Source organism: Chanodichthys erythropterus, chromosome 2 (assembly GCF_024489055.1).
Source record: "Chanodichthys erythropterus isolate Z2021 chromosome 2, ASM2448905v1, whole genome shotgun sequence".
NCBI classification, from domain to species: Eukaryota; Metazoa; Chordata; class Actinopteri; order Cypriniformes; family Xenocyprididae; genus Chanodichthys; species Chanodichthys erythropterus.
The window spans coordinates 39965951-39983609 of NC_090222.1; the positions used below are offsets into that span (position 1 = coordinate 39965951).

Here is a 17659-nt window from a genome sequence, read left to right on the forward strand (position 1 = left end):
ACGCTGTCTACGCTGATACAGTATACAGATGTGTTCAGTTTCTGAAGTCATTATAATGACTGACACTGTCTACACTGATACAGTATACAGATGTGTTCAGTTTCTGAAGTCATTATATTCACTGACGCTGTCTACGCTGATACAGTATACAGATGTGTTCAGTTTCTGAAGTCATTATAATGACTGACACTGTCTACACTGATACAGTATACAGATGTGTTCAGTTTCTGAAGTCATTATAATCACTGACGCTGTCTACACTGATACAGTATACAGATGTGTTCAGTTTCTGAAGTCATTATAATGACTGACACTGTACGCTGATACAGTATACAGATGTGTTCAGTTTCTGAAGTCATTATAATGACTGACGCTGTCTACACTGATACAGTATACAGATGTGTGTTCAGTTTCTGAAGTCATTATAATGACTGACGCTGTCTACGCTGATACAGTATACAGATGTGTGTTCAGTTTCTGAAGTCATTATAATGACTGACACTGTACGCTGATACAGTATACAGATGTGTTCAGTTTCTGAAGTCATTATATTCACTGACGCTGTCTACGCTGATACAGTATACAGATGTGTGTTCAGTTTCTGAAGTCATTATAATCACTGACGCTGTCTACGCTGATACAGTATACAGATGTGTGTTCAGTTTCTGAAGTCATTATAATGACTGACGCTGTCTACACTGATACAGTATACAGATGTGTGTTCAGTTTCTGAAGTCATTATAATGACTGACGCTGTCTACGCTGATACAGTATACAGATGTGTTCAGTTTCTGAAGTCATTATAATCACTGACACTGTCTACACTGATACAGTATACAGATGTGTTCAGTTTCTGAAGTCATTATAATCACTGACACTGTCTACGCTGATACAGTATACAGATGTGTTCAGTTTCTGAAGTCAGATGTGTTCAGTTTCTGGTATACTCCATGCTCTTGAGTCTGTCGACAACAGGACAAATGGAAGAGTGAAAGAACGTTCACTTTGACGTGTCCAGTCTAAACAGCTGGTTTGAAGCTCTGTACAGACTTCAGTAAGATCTCAGTGTCAGAAACAAGTGGATGGTTTATTTTAATGGCATCCTGGATCATGTCAGAAGATTATTTATTTGTTTATTCATTTATGTTTTTTTTTTTTTTTTTTTGAAGGGGGGTTTTGTCAGTGAGGCACAGTGGAATGGAGAGCTCACAAAGAAAGTTTTGCTGAAAGATGAAGCAGAAACTGTATTGGAACTGACAGCAGCTGCATCACAAATCGAATGTAAATGATTTCATAGTGCTTTGTCTGTAAATGACGGTTTGATATGGATAATGTTTTCACAAGACTTACACTTGTGCAATAGCGAGTGGGCGATAACACTGTTTCCTATGCAGTGACATTAGCCAATCATAACAGTGGGCATTTACTGACAAGCCTTAAAGGAAGCGCACCTTAAAGACAGCTTCATTTCATTCATAAGTAAACCTCAAGGGACATATTAAAATAATACATTTACATTACATTTACATTTATGCATTTGGCAGACGCTTTTATCCAAAGCGACTTACATTGCATTATACTATACATTTGTATCCGAGTATGTGCAATCCCTGGGATCGAACCCATGACCTTGGCATTGCTAGTGCCATGCTCTAACCACTGAGCTACAGGAAAGCAGATCCATAAAAAGATCCATGTCATGACCCTTTTAAACTACTGCAAAATAGTCCATCACATTATCCTATTTCCAGTATAAACATAAGAATGTGTCAAAAATAAGGTCCACACCATACGCTCCTTCAACAACAGAGAGTCAGCAGGTGGATTAGAGAATAACTAGACTTTAATGCCGACAGAATGATGGGAAGAAATGAAACGGCCTGTTGCTCCATCCACGGGGAGGCCCGATGCTACGCCTCAATGCTAGCACACTACAGAACTTCAAACGCTCGCAGACAACATGGATATAAACCCCCACCGCTCTGACACAAACTCTGTGTCAATTATTCAAGGCGACGCAACAGACAGTAACAACAACAGCGACGACAAACATTTGTGCTAGCAAAGCGGCGGAGCTGAAAGTCGTATTGGTGCAGTTAAAACTCGGTGACTCATCTCTCTTGAGTACGATTCTTCCCAGCATGTTCCTCACTACCAGCCCACCAGGATAGCTGCAGGCAGTGTTCACACACCCCGACGCCTTGCTTTCCAGCGACAATCAAGGAAAAGTTTTACACCGAAACAACTCTGGAGATGCTTTACATGCTCTTCTGCCCCCGTCTTGTCTACTGGTCCGCGTCGTTTTAAAATGCCCAATTTATGCTCCTTACAAGAACATCATTTTATTTTTGGGGTCTGCTAGAATACATTTACATGATTTAAAGTTCTCTTAAAGAGCTCCCGTTTCTTAAAGCAGCCTCTCCGAAAAAGCCCAGTCTGCTCTGATTGGTCAGCCAGACAAATCACAACAGATAAACCATTAAAAACATCCAAAATAAAATAAAAACTAATAAACAGAAACTACAATAATAATAATAATAATAATAAAATATCAATTTCAGAGTAAAATCAAACACAATCTAAATTAAAATGAACACTAGACTGTGCTGAGAAATTTAACACTGTTGAATGTTAACTTTGGTAGAAGATTAGAACCTTTAAAATTACAAATAAATAAATAAATAAATAAATAAATAAATAAATAACATTTTCTTGCATTTATTGTATCCCTCATTTTTTTCTGACACTCCCTCATATTTTTTTTTTTTTTTTAGCATTTACTGCATTCCTCTTTTTTTTGCACCCCCATATTTTCTTGCATTTATTGTATCCCTTGTATTTATTTTTTTTTTATTTTTTTTGGATGCCCATATTTTCCAGCATTTATTGCATTCTTCTTATTTTCTTGCATTTTTTGCATCCCCATATTTTCTAGCATTTATGGCATCCTCCATATTTTTTGCATCCCCATATTTTCTAGCATTTGTTGATTTTCTGAAAGTCCCTCATATTTTCTTGCATTTATTGCAATGCATCCCCATATTTTGTAACATTTGTTGCAATCCTCATTTTTTGCATCCCCATATTTTCCGAAACTCCCTCATATTTTGTTGCATTTATTGCATCACCCATATTTTCTAGCATTTATTGCATTCCTCTTTTTTTTTTTTTGGATCCCCATATTTTCTAGCATTTGTTGCATCCCTCATAATTTTTGGATCCCCATATTTTCTAGCATTTGTTGCATCCCTCATAATTTTTGGATCCCCATATTTTCTTACATTTATTGCATCCCTCATAATTTTTGGATCCCCATATATTCTTGCATTTTTTGCATCCCTCATATTTTGGGATCCCCATATTTTATTGCAATTATTGCATCACCCATATTTTCCAGCATTTATTGCATTCCCCATATTTTTTGAATCCCCCTATTTTCTAGCATTTATGGCATCCTCCATATTTTTTTGCATCCTCATATTTTCTAGCATTTGTTGATTTTATAATAATGGCACTGTAGTGGCATTCATGAATCTACAATACAATCCTGCACGTACCATTTTTGTTTCGTAACTTTGCAAGTTACATGCACAAACGGCTATATTACACAGTAAAGAAAAGCTAAAACCAAAAAAAAGCACAATAAGTGCCCTCGATTATGCGTTCAGAGCACTTCTTCAACACTGGCTTTCATGTTAATTGCATTAGCCTGTAGTTTGGTTTGAGTTGAAGAGTGCAAATGTGGAACAAGCGTGTACAGCAGACGTCTCCACTCAGAGATGGAAATGGGCGATTGTGTGTACAAGCGTTTGTTGAATCCACAGCTACACACGTGGGTGTCTGCAATCATTCGGCAGTGTTTGATGCGACACTGGCCCGTGGGCACGTCCTTACACCCGTGCACACAACCCCCGTACCGGGAAGAGCCACATGTCCTCGGGGTGAGATTTTTGCACTCACACTCTCTGGAACATCTGCCACCAGTTTAAGGGGGTGTGAATTGGGAATGTTGACAGGGAGCAAGTTGGGATTAGCGTGAGCAATGCAACTATACATCGAAGTCATTGTGACTGACATAAAAAGACCCGAGCCCTGCGTGAAACACGAAGCTGTCTGCTGCGGTTTACATAAATCTAATAGAGTCCCTAATGCAGCAGCTCTCACAACGCTGCCAAGATTTCTCATACGCTGCAAATGCTGAGGGACTCCGGTACAAAGAGAACAGATTTTCTGCCGTACTGCCCAGATGCACAATGTACGGTTGGTCGACAACTTTCTATAAACACGTGCGCGGGAGTCTAATATGTACGACTTATGCCTAAGGCGCTTGTTTGGCAGCTGTGAATAATTCAGTTTTCCTCTCAAAAGACAGATGCTATTTAAAAAATGTCCGGATTTATTATTTGTGACAGAATAATTAAACGTTAAAAGCTGGGCAAAGAAACGGAGAACTGCCTTATTATTATGTTCAAAAGGTCCTGTATAATTGATGAGCTTAAATGAGAAATAAATTCTTCTGACAGTTCTGTTCAGAGGCGAAAACATCCCTCGGTTGGTGAACCGGCATCTTATTGATCTCCAACAGGGTGCATTTTTACCAAAATAAAACCTTAATTGAAATTTTGGTTAATTTTCCCATTTAGGCATTAAAGTCAACATGAAAAAAAATGTACTTCCATAATTGGACACATGATAGTCAATTAAAAATATAAGTGCAAATATGAACTTTATAGACATCAGGAATTGACATGACATTGACAATACTTTTATAATGTATTAATTATAAAGGCTTTAAGTAAAGCGTTACCGAAATGTTTTGCAACATTATGTCTTTGTCACAATTTTTACCATTTCTTTGGATTAACCATTTAAAGCAAAGGAAATAGTTCAAAACATGTAATGAATGTCATTAGCCAAATTATTTGCATCAAATATTTGTACAGAAATATACAAGAAAATGTCCCTGTCAGAGACTAAAAATACCATGGAGTGAAAGTCACTATTCTGACCATGTTCTGTTTTAAATCTGAGGATGAAAACTCAAACTCTGAGTTCAGAGGTTGTTTGAAGACTTGAGAACTTCAAGTCCTGTTTGATGTGATATTTTAAGAAGACCTTCAACTCTTGGTGTCTTTCTTTCTACAGACAGTTAAATCATCAGAACACTTTCATAATCAAGTGAGACTCCCTACAGCATCATCCCTAAACTCTTACCATTTAGTAGAGTTAGAACAGACTTAATAATATAAACTTCCATAATCTGAAGTGGGTTTGATAAAAGACATGAAAGACGGGCTACTCATATTAATTTTGGGATGTGTGTCTTTGGAACACTTTCACACAGTTTTCTTGGACAGTTCATGTAAGGTTTGAAACTGGTATGAAAGTACTTCAAAAGTGAACTGAATATCATTACATATATTTTGCTAATGGCAGCTCGCATTCAAAACCCAGCAGTTGGGATGTTTTAACCCAGCGATTGCGTTGTTTTAACCCAGCGAATTGGGTTGTTTTAATCCAGTGAATTGGTTGCTTTAACCCAGCAGTTGGGTTGTATTAACCCAGCGAATTAGGTTGCTTTAACCTAGCGAATTGAATGGTTTAACCCAGCAGTTGGTTTGTATTAACCCAGTGAATTGGGTTGCTTTAACCTAGCGAATTGAATGTTTTAACCCAGCAGTTGGGTTGTTTTAACGCAGCAATTGGGTTGTTTTAACCCAGTGAGTTGGTTGTGTTAACCCAGCGAATTGGGTTGCTTTAACCCAGCGAATTGAATGTTTTTACCCAGCAAATTGGGTTGTTTTAACCCAGAGAGTTGGTTGTTTTAACCCAGCAAATTGGGTTGTTTTAACCCAGCGGTTGGGTTGTTTTAATCCAGCGAATTGGTTGTTTTAACCCAGCGGTTGGGTTGTTTTAACCCAGGGAGTTGGTTGTGTTAACCCAGCGAATTGAATGTTTTTACCCAGCAAATTGGGTTGTTTTAACCCAGCGGTTGGGTTGTTTTAACCCAGAGAGTTGGATGTTTTAACCCAGCAAATTGGGTTGTTTTAACCCAGCGGTTGGGTTGTTTTAATCCAGTGAATTGGTTGCTTTAACCCAGCAGTTGGGTTGTTTTAACCCAGTGAGTTGGTTGTGTTAACCCAGCGAATTGAATGTTTTTACCCAGCAAATTGGGTTGTTTTAACCCAGCGGTTGGGTTGTTTTAACCCAGAGAGTTGGTTGTTTTAACCCAGCAAATTGGGTTGTTTTAACCCAGCGGTTGGGTTGTTTTAATCCAGCGAATTGGTTGTTTTAACCCAGCGGTTGGGTTGTTTTAACCCAGGGAGTTGGTTGTGTTAACCCAGCGAATTGAATGTTTTTACCCAGCAAATTGGGTTGTTTTATTTAACTCAACTATTGTTTAAAAATGACTGTAATGTTGCTTAAAATGAACCTAACAACCAATGGTTAAAACAACCCGATCACTGGGTTTGTCCATTTTCAAACCAACTTCGGTTGTTTTTAACCCAGTATTTTTTATAGTGCATGTTACAAATTAATCATACTGCACTGACACTATCAGATGAGAAGAAAACTTGAACTGATCTGAATAATGACTATTGTCTTCTTTAGAGCTGCTTTACAGCTTTAGTCTCATATTTGGTGAAGTTTGCATCACTGAGTCTTTTATAAAGCTACAGCAGTTTTTGAGTCACACCAAAAAGCTGCACTTGAACATCTTGTTCAATTGCGTCTCATCTCGTTTTCAGTTCTGAACCTTTCACAGGCTGGTCAAAGTACAATAAATTGTCCTTTGTGGCGGCCCAGAGCTACAGTATACGCAACGAACCACAAAAAACCAATCGCAGTTAAACCTCTGTAGTCCTAGCCCTTCTTAAGAGTAGAAGTTTCTATGGTTCATATAAGGTCACTACAGCATTTTCCTTTGTTTGTTCCTGGATGGCTCGGTATCTTGCTGTGCACAGTTGATGCTGCTTGTTACAAGCAAAACTTTACAAATACAGCGTGTACATGCATAAAATATGAGGCTCTAAGCTCCAAACATGATCTCATTCACCCAAGAGATTAAAAGCCCAAACCATTTCAGAAGTTCTGATCCTGCTGGGCCGCAGTGATGCCCCTGATGTTAGGCAAAACAGACAGTCTGAGATTTTGGTTTTAGAAACCCTTGAAGACTAAAGGATTTCTGGAATTGTTGCAGAAACACACACAAATGTGCATTTCATTTGCGACTACTGTGCATATTCAATTACAGGAAATGCAGTTCTCAGAAATGAAAAGACAGACATTTTTCCCTCCCTCGTTTTTTTCCTCATTAAAAGGAGGGTTCGTTTCTCAGCAGCACATGAATGTTCTGTACAATAGCAGCTTTTAGTCTTTCATCAATAAACCTTGACGTTCATTTCTATTCATCTGTGGTCAGGTTGAAAGCTCCGTGTTTCTTACCAAACTCTCCTGGCACTGAGATCTCGTACACGCAGGTCTGGCCCTCGGTGTAGTTGCGAGGGTAGTTTGGGGACAGAACGGTGCCCTCTGACCCTGTCGACCTGCTTCCACATGGAGCTGGAGGAGACAAACAAGGTTAAATTCAGTATGAATGCATGTTAATATCTGACACACCATTTTATGTCACATCAGACCAACTCAGCATGTTGATTAGCTTTCTTTCTTTCTTTCTTTCTTTCTTACTTTCATGTTTTAATGCATTTTAAGTTTAAATTAAATTTTATGCACAGAATGATATGAAATGATAGTCAAGCCACCATTACTCTAGAACCAATTCCCTTAAGATTTACAGTCTGCACTGAAGGAATCATGGTGCTATTTTCATTGATCTTTTGGACAGATGGATGGATGGATGGATAGATGGATGGATGGATGGATGGATGGATGGATGGATGGATGGATGGATGGATGGATGGATGGATGGATGGATGGATGGACAGATGGATGGATGGACTTGTAAGACATGATTTTCCTGCTGAGACAAAAGCTGAGATCAAGCACCCTGCAATAAAGCAATAAAACTCATCTGGAGAGAAGATCTCAAATAAATAGGACACCACCTTGCCCAAACTCTCCTCACTCATCTATGCACCCCCCCACACACACCCCTCCTTCCTTTCCCCCTGACTCAAGTCACTGAAAGTTCTCCAAGAATGCATATTGTATAATGATGTATCTTGTGTATCTATTGTTTTTTCCCTTTCATGTTTGGTATCATTTTAAATGTCTCAGTGCAATTGGTGAAATGGTCTCAGTTTCACTGCAGTCATTTGAATTATGAGAACGACTGAAAACGCAGGAGAATTCTGTTCTCCTTTAGGGTGGTGTCTCTCCAAGATATCTGATAACCTTCTTCTCTCCCCGAAACCAGGAGTCAGTGCAGTAAATATTTACAATCCTTTTGTTCTGGTCTGGGTATTCAAGGGAAAGTGCAAAGCAGTCAGAGGGGACATTCTGCAACCAGAACCCCCTGTGACGGGTGAATTATTTATTCTGGACTCTCCTGAAATCATTATGACCAGTAGATTATTGCTGGCTGATGCTACCGCAAATCTGTGTCCAGGATAGAACAAACTGAAGGCCCGTGAACGAATGGAGCAGTAGGCACATCATCTGAAGACCTTTTGATTTCTGTCTATCACTGATTTAGCAAGATGTATGGAAGTGGCTAAATTAAATACACTTTTTGTACACGTGAGCAGTAGGCAACCGACTAAAATGTATTAGCTAACTTTTTACAACCTCTGACGAAGATCAGACTGGCTAGATTGTGTGTGTGAGTTTACTGCAAACCTGGGGCGCATATCTCTGAGCGGCATTGGGTCCGTAATGAACAAATAATTGAAAGTACGGGATACCCAGAATAATCAAATATCTAAATTGGATGGATGGATGGATGGATGGATGGATGGATGGATGAATGGATGGATGAAAGGATGGATGGATGAAAGGATGGATGGATGGATGGATGGATGGATGGATGGACTGATGGACTGAAGGATGGACAGATAGACAGATGGATGGAATTGATGGTTGGTTGGTTGGTTGGTTGGTTGGATGGATGGATGGATGGATGGATGGATGGATGGATGGATGGATGGATGGATGGATGAAAGGATGGATGGATGGATGGATGGATGGATGGATGGATGGATGGATGGATGGATGGATGGACTGATGGACTGAAGGATGGACAGATAGACAGATGGATGGAATTGATGGTTGGTTGGTTGGTTGGTTGGTTGGATGGATGGATGGATGGATGGATGGATGGATGGATGGATGGATGGATGGATGGATGGATGGATGGATGGATGGATGGATGGATGGATGGATTAAGAGATGATGGATGGGCGGACGGATGGATGGGCGGATGGATGGATGAATGGATGAATGGATGGATGGATGAAAGGATGGATGGATGGATGGATGGATGGATGGATGGATGGATGGATGGACTGATGGACTGAAGGATGGACAGATGGATGGATGGATGGATGGATGGATGGATGGATGGATGGATGGATGGATGGATGGATGGATGGATGGATGGATTAAGAGATGATGGATGAGCGGACGGATGGATGGGCGGATGGATGGATGGATGGATGGATGGATGGATGGATGGATGGATGGATGGATGGATGGATGGATGGATGCATGGATGGATGGCGGGTTGGTTGGATGATGAATGGATGGATGGATGAATGGATGGATGGACTGAAGGGTGATTAGATGGATGGATGGATTAATGGACTGATAAACTTTGCTTTTGTTGTTATAACCAGAACAAACCTAAACTAAAAGTATATATATAAATAAATTGATGCACTAAAATGAAATTAAAAATTAAAATGAAAACAAACTAATATTAAAAACTGAAAATATAAAATTAAAAAGTCTTTCAAAATATTAAATATATTAAATATAAAATACTACAATAGAATAAATACTATAATAATATTATAAATAATACTAAAATATCACTGATGTAATATTTTATTTCTTCACAAAAAATTTTTGCCACATTAAAATGTTATGTAGTTTAAATGTACATTATCAAAAATTATTCATTGAATTATTTATTTTGTCCCACACTTACTTGTGCCATCTTTTCAGAACAAAAACTGCAGGATTAATTCATGATGTTTATGGATTTATGCTGATCAAGTGCCCAGTATGATGTTACATTACAGCTGAAGAACATCACAAACTATAAACCCTTATAAAAGTTCTTGCAATAAACTTTGTTTTTAAACTGCCTTGTAAAGAAATGTTAAAGTTAATAAAAAACATACTTTGCTGCTGACACTGTCGTTTAATAACATGTAGCATAAAGAAATAGCTACATTTTTTTTATTTTGCCTCAAGGCCAAAACAATTTTTCCCCCTCTGTAAGAGCGAACCAACCTCATTTCTTTCAAAACTGATTTTTCAAAAACATTAAGTATATAAAATAAAGTAAAACTTTCACCTTGTGGAAAGTGGGAATACGAGTGCACCTTAAACTGAAGCATGTCTAACAAAGGCAACATACACAGATCTATATAACGTGTCAGGATGTGACATCAGCGGCGGAGCACTTGAGTTATAGCAGGCAGCGCTCATCATCGATTAGAGAGCTGCTTGAATTATTTCTCCACAATAAGTGAAACAATTTAGCATAATGCAAGAGAGATGGGCAAAAATGATTGTGGCAAAAGTGGGATAAAAAGTGATTAGGATCTAATGGAGTAGACAGAAGCTCTCATCCAGTCACATGACTCTATGAAATATAAATCTTTCTTTCCAGTGACATTTATAGCCTTTGACTCGAGCAAGTAGGAAAACTGCTGATTATTTGATGTGAAATTCAAAGTCTCTGTGTGGGTTTATTACTGCTGATCCCACAATATTCTGTGGTGAAATATTAATTCCAGATGATTAGCAAACAAGACGCAGTGACAGAGTCAATACATCAGAGCGCTAAATCATTCACTCCTGAGTCAAAGAACATCATAATTTGTGAATCATGTTATAATTGCTCATCTCTGCAGCTGACAAGAAAAGTGTTTACCATGTTTCATTTCAATTTAAACATCTCACAGTGCTGGAGTTTCACAAATCTATAAATGTGTCTCAAAGGAAGAAGTGCACACAGGCCATATATAACTCATACAGCATGATGGCTTGCAAAGGTTGGTGATTTTTCTTTCCAAAAGTGGCTATACAGTATATCACACTGAGGACAATTGGGGATTCATACAGCACGAACTATTAGAAAAGCTGCAAAAGCTGCAAACATTCACTGATGATCAAGGAGGAAACACAATGCATTAAGAGACAAGGGTGAAAACTTTTGCAAACTATATATATATATATATATATATATATATATATATATATATATATATATATACACAGAAATTTACACAAGAACTATAACTGACAGCTGTAGTTCTTGTGTTTCTCTTTTCTTCAGTGATTCTGCTTGTTAACAGCAGGTGTTCATAACTAATGGCCAATGATCATTTAATTAATCGCTTAATTATCTCATCACTAACCCTAACCCAGATACTCAGATACAAATGTATAGTATAATGCAATGTAAGTCGCTTTGGATAAAAGCGTCTGCCAAATGCATAAATGTAAATGTAACTTTAACTCTGCTTCACTGTCACTTTAATGCTATTTAGAGAGGGACCATATGTACTCTGTGTAGAGTTGATTTAACTCTTGAGATTTTGCTGTGTGTATATATTTATGAAGAGCTCTTTTACAAAACGCGATAAACGGCAAATTTAAAAAAAAAAATGAGTTCGTCATGCCATTTTGCTGTGTACCAAACCTATTTTCTGCTCCATCAATGTTTCATGCCAAATCGCTATATTTCCTTGTTTAAAATGTACCGCAAGATGCAGTTTCTTTCCAAACTGCTATAATCGGCGAAACTGTTTTTAGCCTAAATGTGATATGTCCTCTCGACCAATCAGAATTCGGCGAGCATTCGATGCAATCTAACATGGCGGTTCTTTGAAGCGAGGGAGTTTGTTTTTGCTCAGTCTTCAAAATGAGTGCTTTACTCTCTATTAACACTTTTGATGGCCTGGATGAGCCAATGAGACCTACACCTGGGGGCCGGAGTCTGGAGCGCCAACTCGGCTCGGTTCCCGGCTCCCGGTTCGTTTGAATATGCTTTATAAGAGGCTCGCCTCACCTTGTGTGTGTGTGTGTGTGTGTGAGTGACATTGTATCAGGCAATCAAACAGTTCAGTAAACTGTTTAAAACATATAGTCACCCTTTCAATACTGAAATTCTAGATGTTTTTATATAAAAAGGCAAAAAAAAAAGGATGGATTTGTAGTGTTTTGAAACAAACAAACAAACAAAAAATTGAATTTATAATCAACAAAATGGTTGTTTCATTTAACAATCATTGTTTAACATGTTCAGACTGAGCAAATAGACCATTTTAACAGGATAAATTGAATATTAACAAAATCTATAGGTCTAGGTAAAAAAATGTCATTTTCATGAAAACTATTAAAATGGCTTTATAGCGTTTTGGAAAAGAGCTCTTCATATATTTGTAATTATTAAAGCAGCTGTGGAAATAAATCTGCATTGTTTATCCTTTTGATCTTTCATTCAAAAAATTCATGAAATTCTAACCTTTCATTGAAGGAAAAGAACTGTTGGCCACAATTATTGGCACCCTTGTATTGCAACCTCCTTTTGCCAAGATAACAGCTCTGAGTCTTCACCTATAATGCCTGATGAGTTTGGAGAACACCTGACCAGAGATCAGAGATCATTCCTTCATGCAGAATCTCTCCAGATCCTTCAGATTCCAGCTCCATGTTGGTGCTTCTTCTCTTCAGTTCACTCCACTCATTTTCTTTAGGGTTCAGGTCAGAGGACTGTCATGGCAGAAGCTTCATTTTGTGCTCAGTGACACATTTTTGTGATGTTTGTTTTGGATCATTGTCCTGATGGAAGATCCAACCACAGCCCATTACTGGATTTCTAGCAGAAGCGGTCAGGTTTTGAATTTTATCTGTCGGTATTTGATAGAATCCATGATGCCATGTATCTGAACAAGACATCTAGGACCTCCAGCAGAAAAATAGTCCCACAACATTAAAGATCCAGCAGTATATTTAACCGTGGGCATGGGGCACTTTTTATCCATGTGTGCACCAAACCCATCTGGTGGGTTTGCTGCCAAAAAGCTCATTTTTTAGTTTCATCTGACCGTAGAAGCCGGCCCCGTTTGAAGTTCCAGTCTTGTCTGACAACTGAATATGCTGGAGATTGATTCTGGATGAGAGCAGAGGATTTTTCTTGAAACCCTCCGGAACAACTTGTCGGGATGTAGGTGCCGTTTGATAATTTTTTTAGGCTTTCTGAGACTCAAGACTCAACTAATCTCTGCAATTCTCCAGCTGTGATCCTTGGAGAGTCTTTGTCCAGTCAAACTCTCCTCCTCACCGCGCATTAGGATGATTTAGACACACGTCCTCTTCCAGGCAGATTTGTGACATCTTTAGTTGATTGGAACTGATAGTGGAAATGGCGATTTTCAATGCTTTAGCTATTTTCTTACAGCCACTTTCTATTTTGTGAAGCTCAACAATCTTTTGTTGCACATCAGAACTTTATTCTTTGTTTTTTCTCATTGTGATGAATGATTATGGGAATTTGGCCTTTGTGTTTCCTCATATTTATACTCCTGTGGAACAGGAAGTCATGGCTGGACAATTTCATGCTCATGATCACCCCGGTGTGCTAAAAAATGTAAATATGAATGGGAATATACTTCAGAGATATTTTACTCATAAGAATTTCTAGGGGTGCCAATAATTATGGCCGACGTGTATTAGAGAAAAACATTTATTTCGTAATGTGAGTTTCCCCTCACTTTCAACTGTTTTCCTTCAATGAAAGGTTCGAATTTTGTGAATTTTTTGAATGAAAGATCAAAATGATAAACAATGCAGATTTATTTTCACAGCCACCTTTGCTCATATTTACTAAGGGTGCCAATAATTGTGGAGGGCACTGTATATATATATATATGTATGTATGTATGTATGTATATATATATATATATATATATATATATATATATATATATATATATATATATATATATATATATATATATATATATATATATATATATATATATATATATATATATATATATATAGAACAAAAGTATATTTTGTTCTGACTTCCTTTGTGAAGGATCATGCCCCTCAAACTCCCCAGTAATTCACACTCTTCACACTCTTCTCACACACACACACACACACACACACACACACACACACACACACACACACACACACACACACACACACACACACACACACACACACACACACACACACACACACACACACACACACACACACACACACACACACACACAAACACACACACAATGTTCCAGTTGTCTCCAGAGGCACGGGTAAGCTGCAGCTCATAATCCGGCTGCTCTAAAAGGTGAGGGGAGAGTGTACGAGAGGTGTCAGATCCTGTCAAGCCCTTGTGGGTTTGTACACACATGTGACAGGGTGATACAGTCCATACACCAGACCCCGACACAAACATATCCATTATTAATCAATGATTTGCAGGTGGAAAAGCACAAGCCTGAAACGACACCTATGAAGTGATGGCAGGAATGAGGAGTGTTATGAGCTCTGTCTCATCCTCATGACAACACAGACAGAGAGAGGTAATTGGCAGGAGACGGATATGAACGGAGACTCGCACTTCACGGGTAAAAACAGAAAAAAAATGTGTAACTAGTGTCAGGACAAAACTGAAGGTTAGTTTTACTTCTGTAATCGGACCAGTGTTGGGTTTAATGCATTATTATATCCTGTTGCACTTGAAGTAAAACCTTAAACGATAATCTTTTACCTGCGAAAGATCATTAATTACGAAACCCAATCGATACACTTTTACCTTGAAATTTCATCTTTTGTTTACATTCCCTTACAAAAAAATAAGTATACTTCAAGTTCATTTTATTAAGTATACTTAGGTAAAGTTCAAATATATTTTAAGTATAGTTTACGTAGTATACCAATATCAATGTACTAGAAGTATACTCGTAAAGGACTAAATTGGCCCACGTTTAGTGTATAAAAGTATACTTTAAGTGTAGCAGTAGTAAGCTTTGAATAGTTTACAACTAGTTTTTTGTTTGTACTGCAACTATACTACAAGTGAACTTACAGATATACTAATAGTTAACTAGTTAAATACTTGTAGCACATGTTTTAGTTAATAAACCACACTTTTGAAGTAATACTAGTTTAGTAGTTTTGTACTGCAAGTATACTTAAACTTTACTATGCATATATTATTTTTGCACTTTAAGTATACTACTATGTTCCTGTTTAGGTATTAATTTTTTATACTTGTAATATACCTTTAACTGTACAGTATATTAACATTTAAAGACATTTTATTCTAGCTTCACCCTTTTTGTCAACACTTGAATGTGGGTAAGATTCATACAAAAGCAACATTTTAACCTGAGAAAAAGCTGAGAAAATCACATTTTAATCATATCTGGATGGGAATCAATGATGATCAAAAAGTACATAAGTATATTTCTGAGAAGTACATAAAAAGTAGACTGAAAGTGTACTAGTTTATAACAAGTATACTAACAGCACACTTGATATCAACTTGAAATTGATAAATCTCTTTTTCGTAAGAGTTCGTAAGTTTATTCAATGTCTTACATTTTAAAGTCAACATAAAAAATGCAGCTGATTTAATTTCTTCTATACATCCCTGGTCCTCATGATTCATCAGTGCACATTTTACTATATAAAAATAGCTTTTGTTCAAAACATTTGTCACAAATCTTTCTTCCTTCCCTTTTTCAACCTTCAATCACATGAACAACAAACAATTCCTAATGGATAAAATCAATCATATTTTCTCATTTAGAAATACTTGTATTTGAAAAGGGATATTTTTGAAAGGAGTTGAAAGGAATAATGCACAGTAAAACCATTAAAACAGCAAATAAAGTTCATATTGATGAAACCGAATCTATTCAATATGCATCCATCTGCGAGTGGTTAGTCACACAGCTAAAACTTTCGTCTTCAGTCGAACTCTCCAAGGCATCACAAAATATGCTGAATATAAAGTCTTTCCACAACATTTTCTCTCTCTCCTAGGAGATGTGTAGAGCGGTGCTTCATACCAGCAGCTCTGTGAAGATCATTTGCAAAATAACGCAGAACAATGAGGCATTACTGAATCATTGTGAGTTGTTACCCACTGCGCTGTCATCAAAAACCATTGCTTTTGTTCCAGCGGACTGACGGCTCATTCCACATAATGCTTTTCCAACACAAACTGAGCCAAAGAGGGTTATACTGAAGCAAGGCCACCCATGCATGCATGAAAAAAAACAACAACTCTGAAATCAATAGAAAAGCCTTCAGTCCAGATCTGTGCATTCAAACTTCTGCGTGATTCATTTCTGTAGCATCTGCTTGTTTCCTCATACAAGAATACAAAGAGCTCTCTCTGTCTGACGGGAACAATGCACTTACAAATACTGGACTTCATGACGAGTTCAAGGGATGCTAGTGTAAGGCTTCTTAACTATAACTATAACTTTTTAATCTCTATAATAAAAATGTATAATTCAGATTTTGATCTCCATATCCATTTACATATATTATATATATCTTCCAAGGGGTTTTTTCCCTCCTAGGACTTTTTTCCCAGTGCTAGCACGCTGGGTTTTTCTCCTAGGGTTTTTTTTCCACCCCTGGGAGTCAGCTGACATTGGCTTAATGTAGCACCATCTTGTATATGTTACATATTACCATGCTTGGTTGTACAGCTTATTTTTAACCACTTCCCTTTTTTCTGTGCTTCTAATATGTGAAGCTGCTTTGAACAATTACCAATTGTAAAAGCGCTATATAAATAAATTTGACTTGACTTGACTATAGCCAAAAACCCTTTCAAGTAAAGTAGAAAGGGCAGCTGTTTAGGCAACCAGGACCAAGTCCTATTTATTTGAATGGGGGAATCCTGGAATCTCAAAAACTGCTTGCTGAACTCACAATTAAATGAAATATTTTAAATCAGCAACAAAATCCGACATGAACTGTCCCATAAATGGTGTTTCTTTTGCTCAAATAGCATTAAAAATGCACATATGCAGCCATAAAAAATGAGGAATCAAATGGATTGTGAAAATTGAGAGTTATACAACTTAACACAACTTCATTCTTTATAAATCTCTCCAACTGTGTGTAATGTTAGCTTTAGCCACGGAGCACTATCAAACTCATTCAGAATCAAATGTAAACATCCAAATAAATACTATACTTACACGATTAGACATGCTGCATGATGAACACTTTGTAAAGATCCATTTTGAGGGTTATATTAGCTGCGTGAACTTTGTTTATGCACTGTATTATAGAGTTGCGAGCTCGGGGGCGGGGAGTGCAAGATTTAAAGGGGACGCACGCTGAATCTGCGCATTTCTAATGATGCCCCGAAATAGGGAGTTAAAAAATTTAATAATAAAAAATCTATGGGGTATTTTGAGCTGAAACTTCACAGACACATTCAGGAGACACCTTAGACTTATATTACATCTTGTGAAAAAGC

The 17659-nt window shown here is 37.6% G+C and overlaps 1 protein-coding gene across 1 annotated transcript in view; it reads right to left on the reverse strand.

Moving 5' to 3' along the window:
* Positions 1 to 17659, reverse strand: part of csmd3a (CUB and Sushi multiple domains 3a) — a 389031-nt gene that overhangs the window by 208685 nt on the left and 162687 nt on the right. Inside the window, exon 31 of the mRNA XM_067412377.1 lies at positions 7447 to 7563. Within this exon, the coding sequence (XP_067268478.1) occupies positions 7447 to 7563 (117 nt within the window). The remainder of the gene's footprint in view (positions 1 to 7446; positions 7564 to 17659) is intronic.